Source organism: Jaculus jaculus, chromosome 4 (genome assembly GCF_020740685.1).
Source record: "Jaculus jaculus isolate mJacJac1 chromosome 4, mJacJac1.mat.Y.cur, whole genome shotgun sequence".
NCBI classification, from domain to species: Eukaryota; Metazoa; Chordata; class Mammalia; order Rodentia; family Dipodidae; genus Jaculus; species Jaculus jaculus.
Window position 1 is genome coordinate 70300696 of NC_059105.1, and position 16683 is coordinate 70317378.

General features: G+C 39.0%; 1 protein-coding gene across 5 annotated transcripts in view; it reads left to right on the plus strand.

The window, feature by feature from the left end:
• Abcb11 (ATP binding cassette subfamily B member 11) overlaps nucleotides 1-16683 on the plus strand; it is an 89436-nt gene that overhangs the window by 23328 nt on the left and 49425 nt on the right. For 3 of the 5 annotated variants that reach the window (XM_045147832.1, XM_045147835.1, XM_045147834.1), the window contains exons 10-16: nucleotides 5089-5202; nucleotides 7620-7730; nucleotides 9253-9378; nucleotides 10357-10560; nucleotides 13837-14007; nucleotides 14432-14633; nucleotides 15612-15675. In XM_045147832.1, the coding sequence (XP_045003767.1) occupies nucleotides 5089-5202; nucleotides 7620-7730; nucleotides 9253-9378; nucleotides 10357-10560; nucleotides 13837-14007; nucleotides 14432-14633; nucleotides 15612-15675 (992 nt within the window). Of the gene's footprint in view, nucleotides 1-5088; nucleotides 5203-7619; nucleotides 7731-9252; nucleotides 9379-10356; nucleotides 10561-13836; nucleotides 14008-14431; nucleotides 14634-15605; nucleotides 15676-16683 lie in introns of all 5 variants that reach the window. The other 2 variants (XM_045147830.1, XM_045147831.1) reach the window with 1 other exon arrangement.

A 16683-nucleotide genomic window follows, 5' to 3' on the forward strand; every position in this document is an offset into this window, starting at 1 on the left:
TTTCCCTTCAGAGCACTGTGTCTCATGGAGCATTACTTGCCTCATTTACATTTGTCTCCACCCCTTTCTGCCCTCAGCATAAGTTCTATGAAATTTAAGAAATAGAATTCTTGGTTCATCTGCTGTGGTAATAGAAATGGCTTCATATAAGATTCTTCTCTTTCTTTCCTCCTTCCTTTCTTTCCTCCTTTCTTTCTTTCTTTCTTTCTTTCTTTCTTTCTTTCTTTCTTTCTTTCTTTCTTTCTTTCTTCCTTTCTTTCTTTTTCAAGGTAAGATCTCACTCTGGCCCAGGCTGACCTGAAATTAACTATGTAGTCTCAGAGTGGCCTTTAACTCATGGATAGACTCCTACCTCTGCCTCCCAAGTGTTGGGATTAAAGGTGTTTACCACTATGCCCAGCTCCATAAAAGATTCTTAAATAAAATATTTTGGCTGCAGAGTCTGGGTGGGATACATACTTATATACCAGAAATTCACTACCTGAGAGTTCATAATTCAAAATCTACTATTTTAATAAAAAACATTTCTTGGGAAAATTGGGTAGGAGTTTGGTTTTAAATAGAAATAATCATCACTAATCAAATGCTAGCATTTTAATGCACTGACCTAGTTTCACTAAGAGCATAATACCATAATGTAATTTTTTTAAATTTACTTTCTGTTTATAGAATAAACAGCTGTCATGTCATTGTGCTTCATTTAAAAATGCATGTGAAAATGTTTTGTAAACTTTAAAGGGATGGAAAACTTTATTATCATAATTGAACTATTTTCTTCTTGTAACTTGCATATAGTTTTTCATGTTGGAAAAGTGAAGTTATTGTATGTCTAAAATCTGATATAAAGTCCTTTTTCCTTATTCACTCTGCACAAAGACATTCACCGAACAAAGTCCTTCCTTTCATCCCATGATTATGAGAAGAGAAAATAATATGAAAAACAGTTTGGGGGGGGTGGGATGCATTGCTAAGTTGAAAATTAAATAACACAAAATATCAGCTGAAAGTACTAAATAAAAAAACACATTTGCTGGGCGTGGCAGTGCATGCCTTTAATCCCAGCACTCAGAAGGCAGAGGTAGGAGGATTGCTGCTAGTTCAAGTCCAGCCTTGGACTACAGAGTTGAGTTCCAGGTCAGCCTAGGCCAGAGTAAGACCCTTCCTCAAAAAAAAAAAAAAAAAAAAAAAAAAAAAAAAAGAACAGAAAGAAAAAGATACCCATGATAGCTCTAAGTAGAACTCATTTTTATTGTCCTGCTACTTGGACTGTGAGATTTGTCAAGTACACTCAATCTGTGACTCATAGGATGTACGTGTCCCAGAGCAGCTATGAATACAGCTCAGCACATTTGTCATGACGAAGTCATTTTGCAGTGTGGAACATTTGGATACCCCAGCTAGATCTTGTAAAGAACTCATGATTTCAGTGGATATTTTTCAAGTATGCATGGACAAAACATAATGTGTGCCTCCAACATTTTAATCATCAATTATTATCCTCTTGAGTTCTTCCTATAATTCTTGGCTTAGACCTTGCCTTGATGAGTGATTCTTTAGGAGAGAAACTTATTTTAATGGTATAATCATCTCTCTCTATCAGCAGCAAACTATGAAGGCTGAGTGAGTGTTTTAATCCACTAAACTAATTAACAATTAGGTTAATCTAGCACATTTTTTTGTGACACACAAAAATCATTATGGGCTGCATGGTAATTGGGTATAAGTGCTAAGTAGTTCACATAAGTGGCTACAATTAGTATCATTGTATATAGACAAAACCTTACTTTTTGGTCTATTATGGAAAGATGAGAAATTGAGAAGAAAAAGGCTTGGTCTTTCATTTAGATTTCAGGTTTCAATAGTAAAAAAATAATAACAGGCATACAAAATAATAGTCATTCAGTGTGTACAAGGTATCGAGCACTCATTGAAGTGTTTAATACAATTACCATGCATAATACTCACAACTCCATTCTGTAATTGGTGTCATTACCACTTCAAACATGAAGGGTAGCCATGAGGTTAAGAAATGTGTGCCCAGTGACGTAGAGTATGATTTGAATTCAGACTTCTATGGCTCTGGGCCTGGCCCAGATGTGTGCTCCAAGGGGACACAGGCTCCATTTCCTTAGGAGGGCACAACCACAGATTGACTGCTCCATAGAAGTCTCTTTTCTTAGCCTCTAGCGCACAGGGCTTAAAGGGTGCGATATTTCAGGTGGTAAAAGTTTCTCTGCTGAGACGTGTGCTGGTTACTGTGATGGTACTGGGCATGTGTCTGTCCTTTCTCACTCACCTCCACATGGGCAACTGTATGAGGCAACAGCTTACAAAACCAGGCCATGCAAGGGTTTTACCCCAAACTTCATTTCAAGACTCTGATGACTCAGCAAAAGAAAACCCTCAGATCAAATTTAGTCCAACAAGTATTTTTATAAATAATGCTTTATTGGGACATAGCCACAGTCACTTATTTACCTATCATTATGCCTGCTTTTGTACCCCATGGAGTTGAATAGTTGCTCAGAACCCACATGTGCCTAAGAAGCCTCAACTGCTTACTAGTTGGCTTCTAAGGAACACGTTTGCCCATCTCTGACCTAGGACACAGGACAGCTTCCTTGGATGAGGCGAGGAGACCTCGGGTAAGGGTGGCCTTAAACCATCTCTAGACCATAAGAACAGCACTTGGTCTGTTTGCTGTTCTTTACATCTTCAAAGTATGGGACCTTGATGGCTTCTCCCTCCTCCTCCTCACTCTCGTTTCTGTGACTGGTGCTGACCCGGTCATCTTTATACATACACATGATCTCATTTCATCTTTACACCAGTCCTCTAAGGTATATACCATTACTATTCCTGTGTAACAGATGAAGAAATTGGATCTTGAGAGATTAAGCAATGTGCTCCCAGGAGGAACTATCTGTTACCATGGAGAAAATGGAATAAGGACAGATAAAAAGGGTGCTATTCTGATACATGGTCTAGAAGATTAAGGAAGAAGTCAAGAATCTAGCCTATTGCTCATGTAGAACACTCTACTGCTGAGAACAGTTTTGATATGTGCAATAGAGAGGTTACTAGCGAGGGAAGAGGTGGGCTAGGCACAGAAGTTAGCTGCTCCAGCCATAAGGAAGAAACAGTGAGCAGAGGCTGAACTAGTTTTCTCTGCTGTATTACAAGTAGGAAGTGTCTAGCCTGTGGAGTCCTCTGCAGAATGGAATCATGAATTAAAAACAGCCTCCCCCCCCCAAAAAAAAAAACCAGCTATATCCATGCAGGAACCAAGCTTAAACTTGACAATCAACTTTGGCCAACGAACTGTCCTCTGTGTGAAGAACACACCAGGCCCCATTCTTTGCTTGATAGCATGGGGAGGAGGAGGAGGAGATTTGTGCTCCTTCTGGTGGTCAACAGGAGGAATTGCTTCACTGCCTCCTCCCTGCCATTGTAGAACATTCATACTGTATAAATAGGTTTAAAAAACAAAAAACAAAAAGAGGGCTTAGCGGTTATGCGCTGCCTAAGGACCCTGGTTAGCCAGATGCACAAGGGGGCGCACACGTCTGGAGTTCGTCTGCAGTGGCTGGAGGCCCTAGTGTGCCCATTCTCTCTCTCTCTCTGTTTCTCTCTGCCTCTCTGTCTGTTGCTCTCAAATAAATAAATAAAAATAACAGCAAATAAAGTGACTGTACTATATTGTAAGTTCAAGTAAAGTTATAAAATATGATTTGATTGTGATCCTTTGTCTTGAGAAGGTCATTTAAAATGTAGGAACTCCAATCATTGAATTCAGAGACTTTCTATGCTCTCTTGTGCACATGACAAACGAAAGAAAGTTCCATCTTTAGCAATAGTCACTTGTAGAATTGAGGTGACTTTTCAGATGTTAAAAACTAAGTTGCAAGTGTTAGTTCTGCATCAATTTTGATTTTTTTGCATATCTTGGTAAAAATTTGATGTACTGGTTTCATTTAAAAAAATCTTTATTTGAAAAATAAATATGTGTCTTTTTATGATCTGTAAGTGTACCAGGATATAGAAATACATGTGTTTATAAAGCTATTTTGTATATTTTCACTTCTCAATGACAATGTAGCTAACTATTGCCATTCAATCTTAAGATAATTTAAATGTATCTCTTATGTTGTCAATAAAGGAGAGCTTCAAATTTTTAAAATAAAAATTTACATTCTATCTCTGTAATAGAATCCATAGTATATTATAAATAAAATTTTATCCTTGTTTTGAAAAAAAAAACAACAAAGAAAATTTTAAAAAGAAAAGAATGTTATTTGGTGAGGACATCTGGCTACGATAAGGTAGATTTCCCCTAACAATGAGATGGCTGTAATGCCGAGTCAAAAGACAGCTTCCCGAGTTCTGTGCAGGAACCCAGCCACTCTACCTCGTACATCCTCCACAGGTAAGCTTGGGAGGAAGACAGCAAGACAATCATATGTCTGGGTTTAAATACTGCCTTACTAATTATGTGCTGGCACCTAATGCAAGTTAGAGAACCTCCTAATGTATCTTTTTTCTTCTATTATAAGGATTAAATGAAGCCATAGAGATCAAACACTTAAGCATGGCACACTACTGATATTAACAAAGCAGTATAGTAGGGCAATAATTTCCCTCAGGATTGGCTTATCAGTGGCAGTAGATTGCTTTTGCATAGACTAATTTCTTTGACAGTCAAGCTTACCTTAATATCATTATTTCCCAAGTTATACTTTGACCAGAAAGTCATTTCAAGGTCAATTATATCATACATTGAGTTATCATACCACTATTCCTTCACTCTTGTTTACACCTCTTACTTACTTCTACTTTGTAGACAAGTTATGGTCAGTAAAAATAATGCAGTCTTTTAAATCACAACCATGGAGAAATGCTTCATAAAACAAAAGATATTCCAAGATTTTCCAAAAATTCCATTGTCTATTTAACTTCAAGCTGCTGTGCAAGAGGTTTTTTTTTTTTTTATATAAATCAGAGATTCACCTGGATCACACAAGTGATAAGGATCATTATTTGTGAACTGACAAAAATGTGTAAGAGCTATGATTTTTCTTTTCATTTCAGATTTTCCTCAACATCATAGTAGCAGCTATAAATCTTGGCCACGCGTCTTCTTCTTTGGAAGCCTTTGCCACTGGGCGTGCAGCAGCTGCCAAGATTTTTGAGACAATAGACAGGGTATGTAAAACCCAAAAGTAAAGATCATTAGTACATTGGTGGAGGGTGAATGCGGTATAAATGAACCTCTGTCTAATACATTTACTCTAAATATTGAAAAATGTGGGGACCTATCAAAAATGCCCTTTAAAGAGAGATGTGGTGGCTCATGGCTCACACCTTTAATCCCAGCACTCAGGAGGTAGGGAAAATTGCCTTGAGTTCAAGCCCAGTCAAGGTTACAGTGTGAGTTTCAGGTCTGCTGGGCCTACAGTGAGACCTTGCCTCAAAACAGCAATGCCCTTAAGTCAGTAGTACTTACTGAGTGCCAGCATGTGCATGACCAGTTCTAAGAGCTAAGAAAGCATCCTTCAAACTAGCACAAATCATATCCCTGCCTCAGACTCACCCTGGTGCGAAGAAGTAAAGGTCATATCAGATAGTATGATGTCCAACGAAGGAGATAAAATAGGACAATGTGGAATGAGTGGGGTGGTGGGAGGCATCATTAACCTGGGCAGATAGGAAGTAAGAGCGAAGAGGAAATTCCTGGAGGAGAAATTAGGAAAGAGCTGGGTGAATTTGAGCTGAAAGAAGTACTGTGTGAATGAACAGAGTGAGTCAGGGATAAAGGTTTGAGGTGTGGAAGAGACCAGGGCTTGTATAGCTTTAATACCAAGCTCACAAGATTGAATTATTTTGTGGATAAGAGGTTTCTACAGATTTTTTTTTATTAGTTTTCTATTCTGGAAATACAGGCAGTTTGGTACCATTATTAGGCTCATCCATGACCTACCCCCTCCCCATTGGCCCCTCCTTGTTGATGTATATGGGTCATGCATTGTGGAGTTAGCCCACAGTTATTGGTACGATAAATGTCCCTGCATATCATGACCCAACATGTGGCTCTGACATTCTTTCCGCCCCCTCTTCCGCAAAATTTCCCTGAGCCATGTTGGTTTCTACAGATTTCTAAGGGACCTTTCAGCACAGGTAGGATTTTGCTGACTAATCCATTAAAGTACATTGGAAGTCAAATCAGGGAACTATAATCCAAGAACACAAGTGAGAAGATAATAATATCTTGCTTTTCCTCACTGAATAAGGTCACAAGTCCTGTGAATCACAGGCATTTTGGGGGTCCCTTAAACCACAATTATTATTTACCAACCAATGAGGCTGACATCTACCTGAAAAAATGACTCTATACTATGTCTATACTATATATATCTCTATCTATCTATCTGTCTATCTATCTATCTATCTATCTATCTATCTATCTATCTATCTATATACACTATGGTATACCTGAAAAAATGACTCTATACTATGTCTATACTATATATATCTATATATCTATATCTATATCTATATCTATATCTATATCTATATCTATATCTATATCTATATCTATATCTATCTATCTATCTATCTATCTATCTATCTATCTATATACATACTATGGTGTTTCATATCCTGGGATATACTGAGATTGTTGGAAATAACACAAAATTATCCCTCTTTTCAAATAACTCCTTAGTGTTATTATATTTTCAGATAAGCAATAACTATAAAAGGACCCTGAAGAAATGACAAAAATTAAAGCATTTAAATATATTTTTATTAGACACTCAGGAAGAAAGTAGGTTACAGGATACCTTCATACCTATGGTTATGAATTCCTATGGCAAGTTGTGAGAGAAAGGGGGAAAAGTTGAGCCTGGAGTATTCTAGGAGCAAGAGGTGGCCCTCACCTTTATCTGGTTAATGGGAATGGGTAAGTTCTAGATTAGGTTCTTTTGCCAACCGTATCAGGGTGAAATTCTGGGTACAGATGAAAGTTGGTAGTATTGGAAGGCACTGTTTGGGAACACTTAGTTTCAATGACCCAACGTGACCAGTCAAATGTGGAGAACTACTGGTTACCAGCCTGTCTGACTAGCTGCATGAAAGAAGCAATCTTCCCAGTGTTCCTCCACATCCTTTCCTGAAAAATGGGCACACACTTGTCTGGTTAGATTATAAACACAATGTAAATGAAAAAGCACAATCAAACACTTTGTACATTGCTTCCCACACTATCTCAGTGATGTAGCTAATGTGTGATATATATTATAATAAACACTAATATTCCTACCATTAGCTATCAATAAATACATAAAAATATTTAAATAAATAGAATAGTATGTAATCCTATGGTAATAACTCAATAAATAATAGTAACTAAATAATAAAATAGATTCTTATTACTATGTTACATTTTATAGTAATTTGTAATAATACTTATAGTAATATCTCAATCAGTAGCAGTGATTATTATCATTTAATCTTTTACATACCTCTGCAGTGTGTTACCCATTTGCTGTCCTATGAGTTAACTTACACTACAGAAAATGTGGCATGTGTTGCTTCTATAACCTTCTTATATTCCACTCTAGGAACCCATTATTGACTGCATGTCAGAAGATGGTTACAAGCTGGATCGAATCAAGGGTGAAATTGGATTCCATAATGTGACCTTCCACTATCCTTCCAGGCCAGAAGTGAAGGTGAGTGCCCGCCTTTTGCCTGGGACAATGGGACAAAGGATGTTTCCTTATTTAAAGACTCATTTCCAGAGCCACATACTGCTTGTTTTCTGAGAGCCAACTCGGCTTCCAGGAACAGAGGGCAGAGGGGTGTTTCTCTAGAAGTGTCCACGGGTATTGTGCCACCTTAGATGGCATACTACATTCCTCTGTGATCATTATGTTGTGTAAATCCCTCTGGTTGGACCATGGCCTAGCAGCACGTTCAAGCTCAGTCAACTGCATGATGCCCTGATGAAATGAGTGACAGATCCTGTCATTCTAGACATGCGGCAAGGCAATCCCAGCAGCTGAGCAGCCCAGCTTCTGTTCACCACTTCCTGGAAAACTGCAGAAGGAGGAGCAATATCACTGACAGGAGGCAGCAACTATGTTTAGCTTTGTTTCTCCCCGTGTGCAGGTCGGGTCACTGGGTCACTGTATTACTTCATAGCAAGTACTGGTGCTATATGTTCATGCTGCCAGTCCAGGAGCTATGGTGAAGGAAATGCCCATACAGCTTCACTGAACTTCAATCCAATTTCATCCTTGGGTGGATCCAGCTTGGAACCGTCTTCTGACTTGCAGTCAATAATGGGTTTCTGGAGTGGAAATATAATATAGAGCAAAGCAAGACCTTTAAAGGCAACCTACTCTACAGGAAAATTAGGATCTCTTCCCCCGAATGTACTGGTTTTGTCTTACTCCTGAAATGATGCTTACTCTTTTATTTATTTATTTTTTTATTTTCTGAGGTAGGGTCTCGCTCTAGCTCAGGCTGACCTGAAATTCACTATGTGGTCTCAGAGTGGCCTCAAACTCATGATGATCCTCCTACCTCTGCCTCCCAAGTGTTAGAATTAAAGGCGTGCACCACTATGCCTGGCTTGCCCTTCATTTTAAACATAGTATTTCTGATTTATTAATCACATTTTCCACACCCACAGAATTAAACTTCTTTTGACCTACCAACATTTGTTCCCTGCAGGGATTTAGACCTAGACACAACACAAATGTTTGTTAGGTAAACTTATGCAAATATTATGCTCATATACCACGCACACAACAGCTTAAACTCTGTAAGTGGGTTTGTTGCTACTCCTTGGCCTATAAATTAACATCAAACTTCTAATTTACTGGGGCTTTTCTTTAAATAATTGGAAATGCCTCCTTGAGGTATCTTAGTATATCAGAACTGCTTTAAATTGGATTTTGGATCATAATTTTAAAGCAGTCCTGACCTACTTACCAGTGTTAGCACATTTTTTTTTTTTTATTTGTTGGTGGAGCTTAAGAGGCAATGTGCTAAATGCAAAGACTTCTTTTTGATGGGGATCGAGGGATATTGATGGCTGCTGCCATGGGGCCTAAATTAACACACACACACACACACACACACACACACACACACACACACACACACAAAGCATTCTAATGTATATCTTACTTGCTTGGCTAGGCACACAGTGGCAATCTGGGCTTTCTAATTTTCTCTCCTCTCCAGATTCTGACTAACCTCAACATGGTCATTAAGCCAGGGGACATGACAGCTCTGGTGGGAGCCAGTGGAGCCGGGAAAAGCACAGCACTGCAGCTCATTCAGAGATTCTATGACCCCTGCGAAGGCATGGTGTGTATCTTCAAAGACCTCTCAGTACACAGCAGAAGGGGAGAGCAGATGGTGGTATTTTCAAACTGAACTTTTTCAAACTGCTTTTGTTGGTGAAAGATAATTTCACACTTTCCTATAGTGTTTTTTTTGTTTGTCCTCATTTATAGTTTCCATTTATTTTAAACAGGAGGTATTACTTGATGAATCTGACTAGAAAGTAAGGTTCACTTGTAAAGCAAGCATATAAAATAGGGACTATTGATTATTTTTATTATATCTTTTTGATTTGTTTGTTTTGAGGTAAGATCTTATTCTAGCCCTGGCTGGCCTGGAACTCTCTCTGTGACCCAAAGCGAGCCTCAAACTCATAGTGATCTTCCCATCTTTGCCTCCTGAGTGCTGGGATTAAAGTGCTGTTACCAAACCCAGCTCTTTGCATCTTTTGATCTCCCCTTTTGGACACAAGTCAATAGAAAATAAAAATATTCAAAGTATGGCTAAAAAGAAAAACAGGGGGCTGGAGAGATGGCTTAGCAGTTAAGCCCTTGCCTGTGAAGCCTAAGGACCCGTTTCAAGGCTTGATTCCACAGGACCCACGTTAGCCAGATGCACAAGGGGGCGCACGCATCTGGAGTTCGTTTGCAATGGCTGGAGGCCCTGGCACGCCCATTCTCCCTCCCTCTCTTTATCTGCCTCTTTCTCTCTGTCGCTCTCAAATAAATAAATAAAAATAACAAAAAACATTTTTTAAAAAGAGTAATTGATTACTGAGGAATTAAAAATTTGCTCTTCTGGAGCCAACAGTATGATATTAAGTGACCCTTATATCATTGGTATTTCTATAATAAGTAGTCCAATAGTTAAATTTGATTTCAGTTACATATTGTCAACCTTGTGTACAGATGTTTGTTCTTTCTAGTAGTCAAGTACCCCTAAGGTTATGATTCAGAACCCTGAGGGCTCTCAGTGACTTGAGATTGTCCTCATGTTTTCTAGGTGACTCTGGATGGCCATGACATTCGCTCTCTCAACATCAGGTGGCTGAGAGATCAGATTGGGATAGTGGAGCAAGAGCCAGTTCTGTTCTCCACCACCATAGCAGAAAATATCCGTTATGGCAGAGAAGAGGCGACAATGGAAGATATAGTTAGAGCTGCCAAGGAAGCCAATGCCTACAACTTCATCATGTCCCTGCCTCAGGTACCCTAGTCTTACATTCCAGGGGAACCCAGAAATCACCAAAGGAAGGATAGATCCCTTTTTATTTGAATCCTAAGTCACTATTATTATTATTATTATTATTATTATTGTTATTATTATTATTTTTGAAGCAGGGTCTCGCTTAGCCTAGACTGACCTGAAACTCACTCTGTAGACCCAGACTGGCCTTAAACTTATAATAATCCTCTTTCCTCAACCTCCCAAGTGCTGAGATTAAAGGCATACGCCACCACACTGGCTTCTAAGTCATTTAATTCTTTAATGTCATGTTTTGTTTTTATGCCTGGAAATGTAACCTGTGCTTTCTGTCCCATCAAAAAATATGTTGTTGGGGATGGGAAGAAGGCTCAGTGGTTACTTACAAAACCTGCCAGTCTGGGTTCAATTGCCCAGCCACCCACATAAGTCAGATGTAAAAGGTAGCACGAGTGTCTGGTGTTTGTTTGTAAGGCAAGAGGCTCTAGCATATGTTCACATGCATGTGCATGCACTCATACACACACAAATAATCAAAATAAAAAATAAAATATGCCATGTGTATATTTAAAGTCCACCAACCTGGGAAACTATCTTTTGAAAAGATCCCTTTGATATAGATACAATTTCTTTACTCCTATTAACCATGTATCAAAAAGATGCTATACTGGTAATGCAACAATATTTATACAATGTTCTCTTGATGTAACACCATTGTGTTAGTTAATTTTTGTTCACCGTGCATTGTGACAAAATCCCCAATGTAAGCAACTTATAAGGAGAAAAGTTTATTTTTATTTTAGTGTATGGTTTCAGAGGTTTAAGTTCATGATCAACTATTTTCCTTGCTTTGGGGCCTGGGATAAGCTAGAACATCATGGTGTGGTAGAACAAAGCAGCTCACCTCTCAGTACTACTTATTAGAGGTGAGTGGGGGGGGGGCAGGCTCCAACAACTCAACTTCCTCCCACCAGGTTCACTTTTTTTTTGCCACATGGGTTTTGGGGGAAGGTCTTACTTTCTCAAGTCTGTGGCCAGATACTGGACAAGAAGCAGCCCAGGGAAGGAAGGGTTTATTTTGGTTCATAGTTTGAGAAAATAGCCCATCATAGCAAGGAAGTCATGGCAGCAAAGGAGTGAGGCAGCTGGTAACATCATGTCCACAGTCAGGAAGCAGACAGATGAATGCAGGTGCCTAGCTTACTTTCTCTCACTTTTAAAAAAATATTTTATTTCTTTCTTTATTTGAGAGAGACAGATAGGTAATGGGTGCACCAGGGCCTCTAGTCACTGTAAGGGCCCTCCAGACACATGTGCCACCTTGTGCGTCTGGACTTATATGGGTGCTGGGGGGCATCAAATCTGGGTTCTTGGCTTTGCCAGCAGTTGCTTTAACTGCTATGCCATCTCTGCAGCCCATCTCTTTTGAACCCCAGCCTATGGGATGGCACCATTCATATTCAGGGTGAGTCTTCCCCCATTCCCAGATAATCATCTCTGGAAATGTTCTCAAAGACATACCCAATGGCGTGTCTTCTAGATGATTTCAAATCCACTTAACAATGATGACTAATCATCACAAGGACATTTGAAGCCTAAATCATAATAACCATTGTTCTTCCTCAGTTTTCTTGTGCTTATATAGATAAGACATTTTGCCCTCAGACATGTATCCCTAATACTCAAACACAGTTCCTCATATATCTCTATGCTGTGCAACCGCTACAAAAACCAATTCTATATTATTATTCCTAATAGGACTTTTTGCTGGTGGTCTGATAAATCAAAGAAGAATTACCAGTATGTGTACGTACAGCACTGTGCTAGCATGTTACATCTGTTAGCTTACTTAACCCTCACAGCTGCCCTGTCAGGTAACTATTATCTGTATCTACAGATGGAGAACAAGTTTGTTGTAGAAAGTCAGTAACTGCTCAAAAATACACAAGTAAGCATGAATGACAAGAGTCTCAGCAGGTGTTCTGACTCCAGAGTCTTGAACACATCCCACTCAGCCTTCTCAATCACCTTTATGGCTGGCAGTGTAGCTTTAAGAATGCTGGAGTCTAACAGCTCCTGAGAATAGAGATAGTCTCAATACCCAACCCAGCATCTTACTTGCCAGATTATGCACTCCCATCAGGGGAGTTTGCCCCTGCATGACCAGGGTTCTTTATTCATTCTTTGATTGAAAAAAAAAAAATTAAAAAGGAATAGCAGTACCTGGGCTGGAGAGATGGCTCCATGGTCAAGGTTCTATCCCCTAATACCTACGGGGAGCCAGATGCACAAAATGGGGCATGCATCTGGAGTCCATTTATGTAGCTGGAGGCCCTGGTGCACCCAATTTTCTCTGTCTGTCTGACTTTTATCTCCCTCTGTACCTGCAAAGAAATAAATGATTTTTTTAAGATAGCAGTTCCTACCTCCTGGGAGTCTGAGACTACATGAGACAGTAGATGCAGAATTTCACCATGCTTTATATATGGTGTGAGCTCCAACTCATGTTGACTTATACTAAGCAGGTTAAGAATATATCAACATCCCTTGTGAGATGCCAGTGTAGTGTTAGTACTGTGGAATACTCAGTCACCATTTGCTGTCCCTGGCAATAAGTATAAAGCAAGTTTAACATTTCATTTACAATATAAAGGCTGCTTTAGCATTATGTTTTGCTGTATTATCTAGCCAGAGAAAGGATTCAAGGACTTGGTATATGATATATTTTAAGGCTGATCAATTTCTACAATGGTTGAAAAAAGTTCTTTAAATTTACTCTTAAAAAGGACATTTACACAGCTGGAGACACTTGAATATTGATTAAGCAGTGTTTTAGGAAAAGTGTATTTCTCTTAGTAAAAGCTGGACCTGCAAAAATTCATACCTGGGGCTGGCGGGATGGCTTAGCAGCTTTGCCTGTGAAGCCTAGTGACCTGAGTTCCATTCCCCAGTACCCACCCAGTTGCACAAGGTGGCTTCTTCATCTGCAGTTTATTTTCAGTGGCTAGAGGCTCTGGTGTGCTCATTTTCTTTTCTCTCTCTCACTCTGCTGGGCATGGTGGCATACACTTTTAATCCCAGCACTCAGGAGGCAGAGGTGGGAGGATTGCTGTGAGTTTGATGCCAGCCCGAGACTACATAATGAATTCTAGGTCAGCCTGAGCTAGAGCAAGAACCTTCCTTAAAAAAAAAAAAAAAAAGAAGTTAGAAAGAATATTAGATTATTATCAAGAACCATAAAGTTCTTCTCTCACATGGCTACTGTCCATTTCTTGTTAGCAATTTGACACCTTTGTTGGAGAAGGAGGAAGCCAGATGAGTGGCGGTCAGAAACAAAGGATTGCTATTGCGAGAGCCCTTATCCGAAACCCCAAAATCCTGCTTTTGGACATGGCCACCTCGGCGCTGGACAATGAGAGTGAGGCCAGAGTACAAGAAGCGCTGAGTAAGGTTTGTGGAGAGTCCATTATTTTATAGGCCAGTGGAAATGCACGTGCTGCTGTGAGTAAGGCAGCTCATTGTAGGGATGGATACTGATGGGCTAGTGCGTCAAGTCTGATAATTGAGAAGACACCAGCCAACTGTAATCTACATCGTGTCAGAAAAACACAGCAAGGATTTCCCTCCTAAGAGCTGTACCTAGAAAATGTGTTCCTTATGAAGAGTAACATGATTTTAAGCTTCCCTTATTAAATTATTGGTTAGTAGCCACACTCAGATCATATGTGATGGGAATCTGTTAGCATTTTGTAATTTTCACGGCTTATTTGACGATATTCCAAGGGGTCATAACTGACTTATTTGTGGATTCAGCAAAGATCCGTGTTGGTTCTAACCTGCAGTCTCCTCTCATGGTGCGCCATGCACGTTACAGATTCAGCATAAGCACACCATTGTCTCAGTTGCCCATCGCCTATCCACGGTCAGAGCTGCAGATGTGATCGTCGGTTTTGAACATGGCACAGCAGTGGAAAGAGGCACCCATGAAGAGCTGTTGGAGAGAAAAGGTGTCTACTTCACACTAGTGACTTTGCAAAGTCAGGGAGATGAAGCCCCCAAGGAAGAGGGTGGAAAAGGTAAGTGCCTTTTTTTTTTTTTTTTGCTTCACTATGCTAAATTGTCAATATCCATAGTGCTTGATGAACTTATGTGTGTGTGAATATACACTGCCTAGTTTGTTCCCCCAAACAGGCCAGCAGGTGTTATATAATATATACGTATGTAACATATACATATACATATACACACTCACACATATATGTGTAAATGGAACAACTAAAGGTTAAAAGGCTAAGTTATTTGATTAAGTCACAAAGCTAAGCCCAAGGCCTTCTAGTTCTCAATTCTACTCCATTTTTTTTTCGATCCCTTTTCTTCATTCTAACTAGAAGTTTCCTAGAGTGTGTCTTGTACACTGAAGGTGACTCATTCTTACTAAGTGAATTAATCAATGACTAAAAAGGACTATACTTAGTTCCAAATGTAGATAGATACTTCAGGCCCAAGTACACCTTCGCTTTATCAATTGGACTTAATCGACTTAGTGGTCGCCTCAAGCTTAATAGACCAGCCACTTTTTACTTTCTCCACCATTTCACACCGGGTCTTGTGAGCCATACTAGTCATGACTATTGCATACATTTAACATTCATGAGTTACACACTGTCACACACATGCACCCACACTTTAACATGCTCAGGAAGCATGTACATTCACAACCACCTACAAATGAACATAAAAAATTAAAAGTTTGCTGGTTCTATCACTTTTTTTTGCCTCCTCTAATGAAATTTCCTTAAGTTTTTGGATTCATGATAAACAATACCTATTCCTTAAGAAAGATAGGTTAGTGTACTTTCTGAATATTTTGAAAATTTTTTTGTTAGAATATGTTAGCTAAAATCCCGACTTATTTATTGCAGTAAAGTGAGTAGGATATTTTGACATCAAGTAGTAATTACCTTCTAGGCAAACATAGTCAATAATTCTGTTTACATATGGCTCTGCTTCCTGCGACACTAAGGAATGGCTTGTGTTGTGTTGAATAGGAAAAGAGGCATCTGAAGGTGACATACTTGAGAGGACCTTTGGAAGAGGGAGCTACCAGGATAGTTTAAGGTGAGCTCACGCCATATTGAAGTTTTCAGATATTTTTAGGAGTCTCCAGAAGTTGTGATCCTTAGACAATATCTCAGGTACAACCTGGAAATCCTAAGCAGACTTCCTAGGTCTTGGGAAGTAAGAATATGCAAATGAATGCTTTGTGGCTAGGCTGATGTTTATGTTTCCAGTTCCTGGTGTTTTGTTTAATTTTGGTTTCTCAACCTCTATTGAGAGTGGAGTCTTGGTGGAGGGCTCTCTGATTAAAATATTGTTTATTGCTTTTAGAAAAAGGGATTTAAAAAATCCATGTTAACTGGGTATTACGGTGAACATCTATAACTCCAGGAGGCTGAGGCACTGGGAACATAAATGCAAGGCCAGTTTGAGCTACATGGTGAGACCCTATGTCAGGGAAAGCATTCTTTAACCTCCCGAGTGAGACACAACTGCATTAGAAACACTTATTCCCCTAAAATTATGCATCTGAAGTCAAATAACTCCTGAATTAGATGAAATGAAAATATACTTTTGAGCTTTTAAGGAGGATGCCCTGGCCTTGAAAGATTGCTCAGCAATTAAGGGGGTCTGCAAGGGCATATACACATGCACATACCATATGCACCACATCTCACACACATGTACCATATATATATATGTATGTATGTATGATTTTCTCACCATTTCCAAGATGTAAATACAAGGCTGTGCTCAGACCAAAGACACAATTATAGGACTGTGTTTTCAAGATGGATAATTGCTTACTGAAAACAAATGTTAAATGAGATATTCAGGTAGCAACTTCAGGTAGTCAAAATAGATTTATTTATCTTTAATATTCAAATAATTCACTAAAGCATTGTACTTCCTTTGAAATATGTGTGGATATTTCAGGCTATAATAAGTCTTTTATATATTTAAATTATCAGACTTGGTTATGTTTTTCCTCTTTACAAATAAGTTTTAAAAATTTTAGAACATGCTAGTTTTATTGAATTTATGGAATTTGAAAAACAAAACAATAGC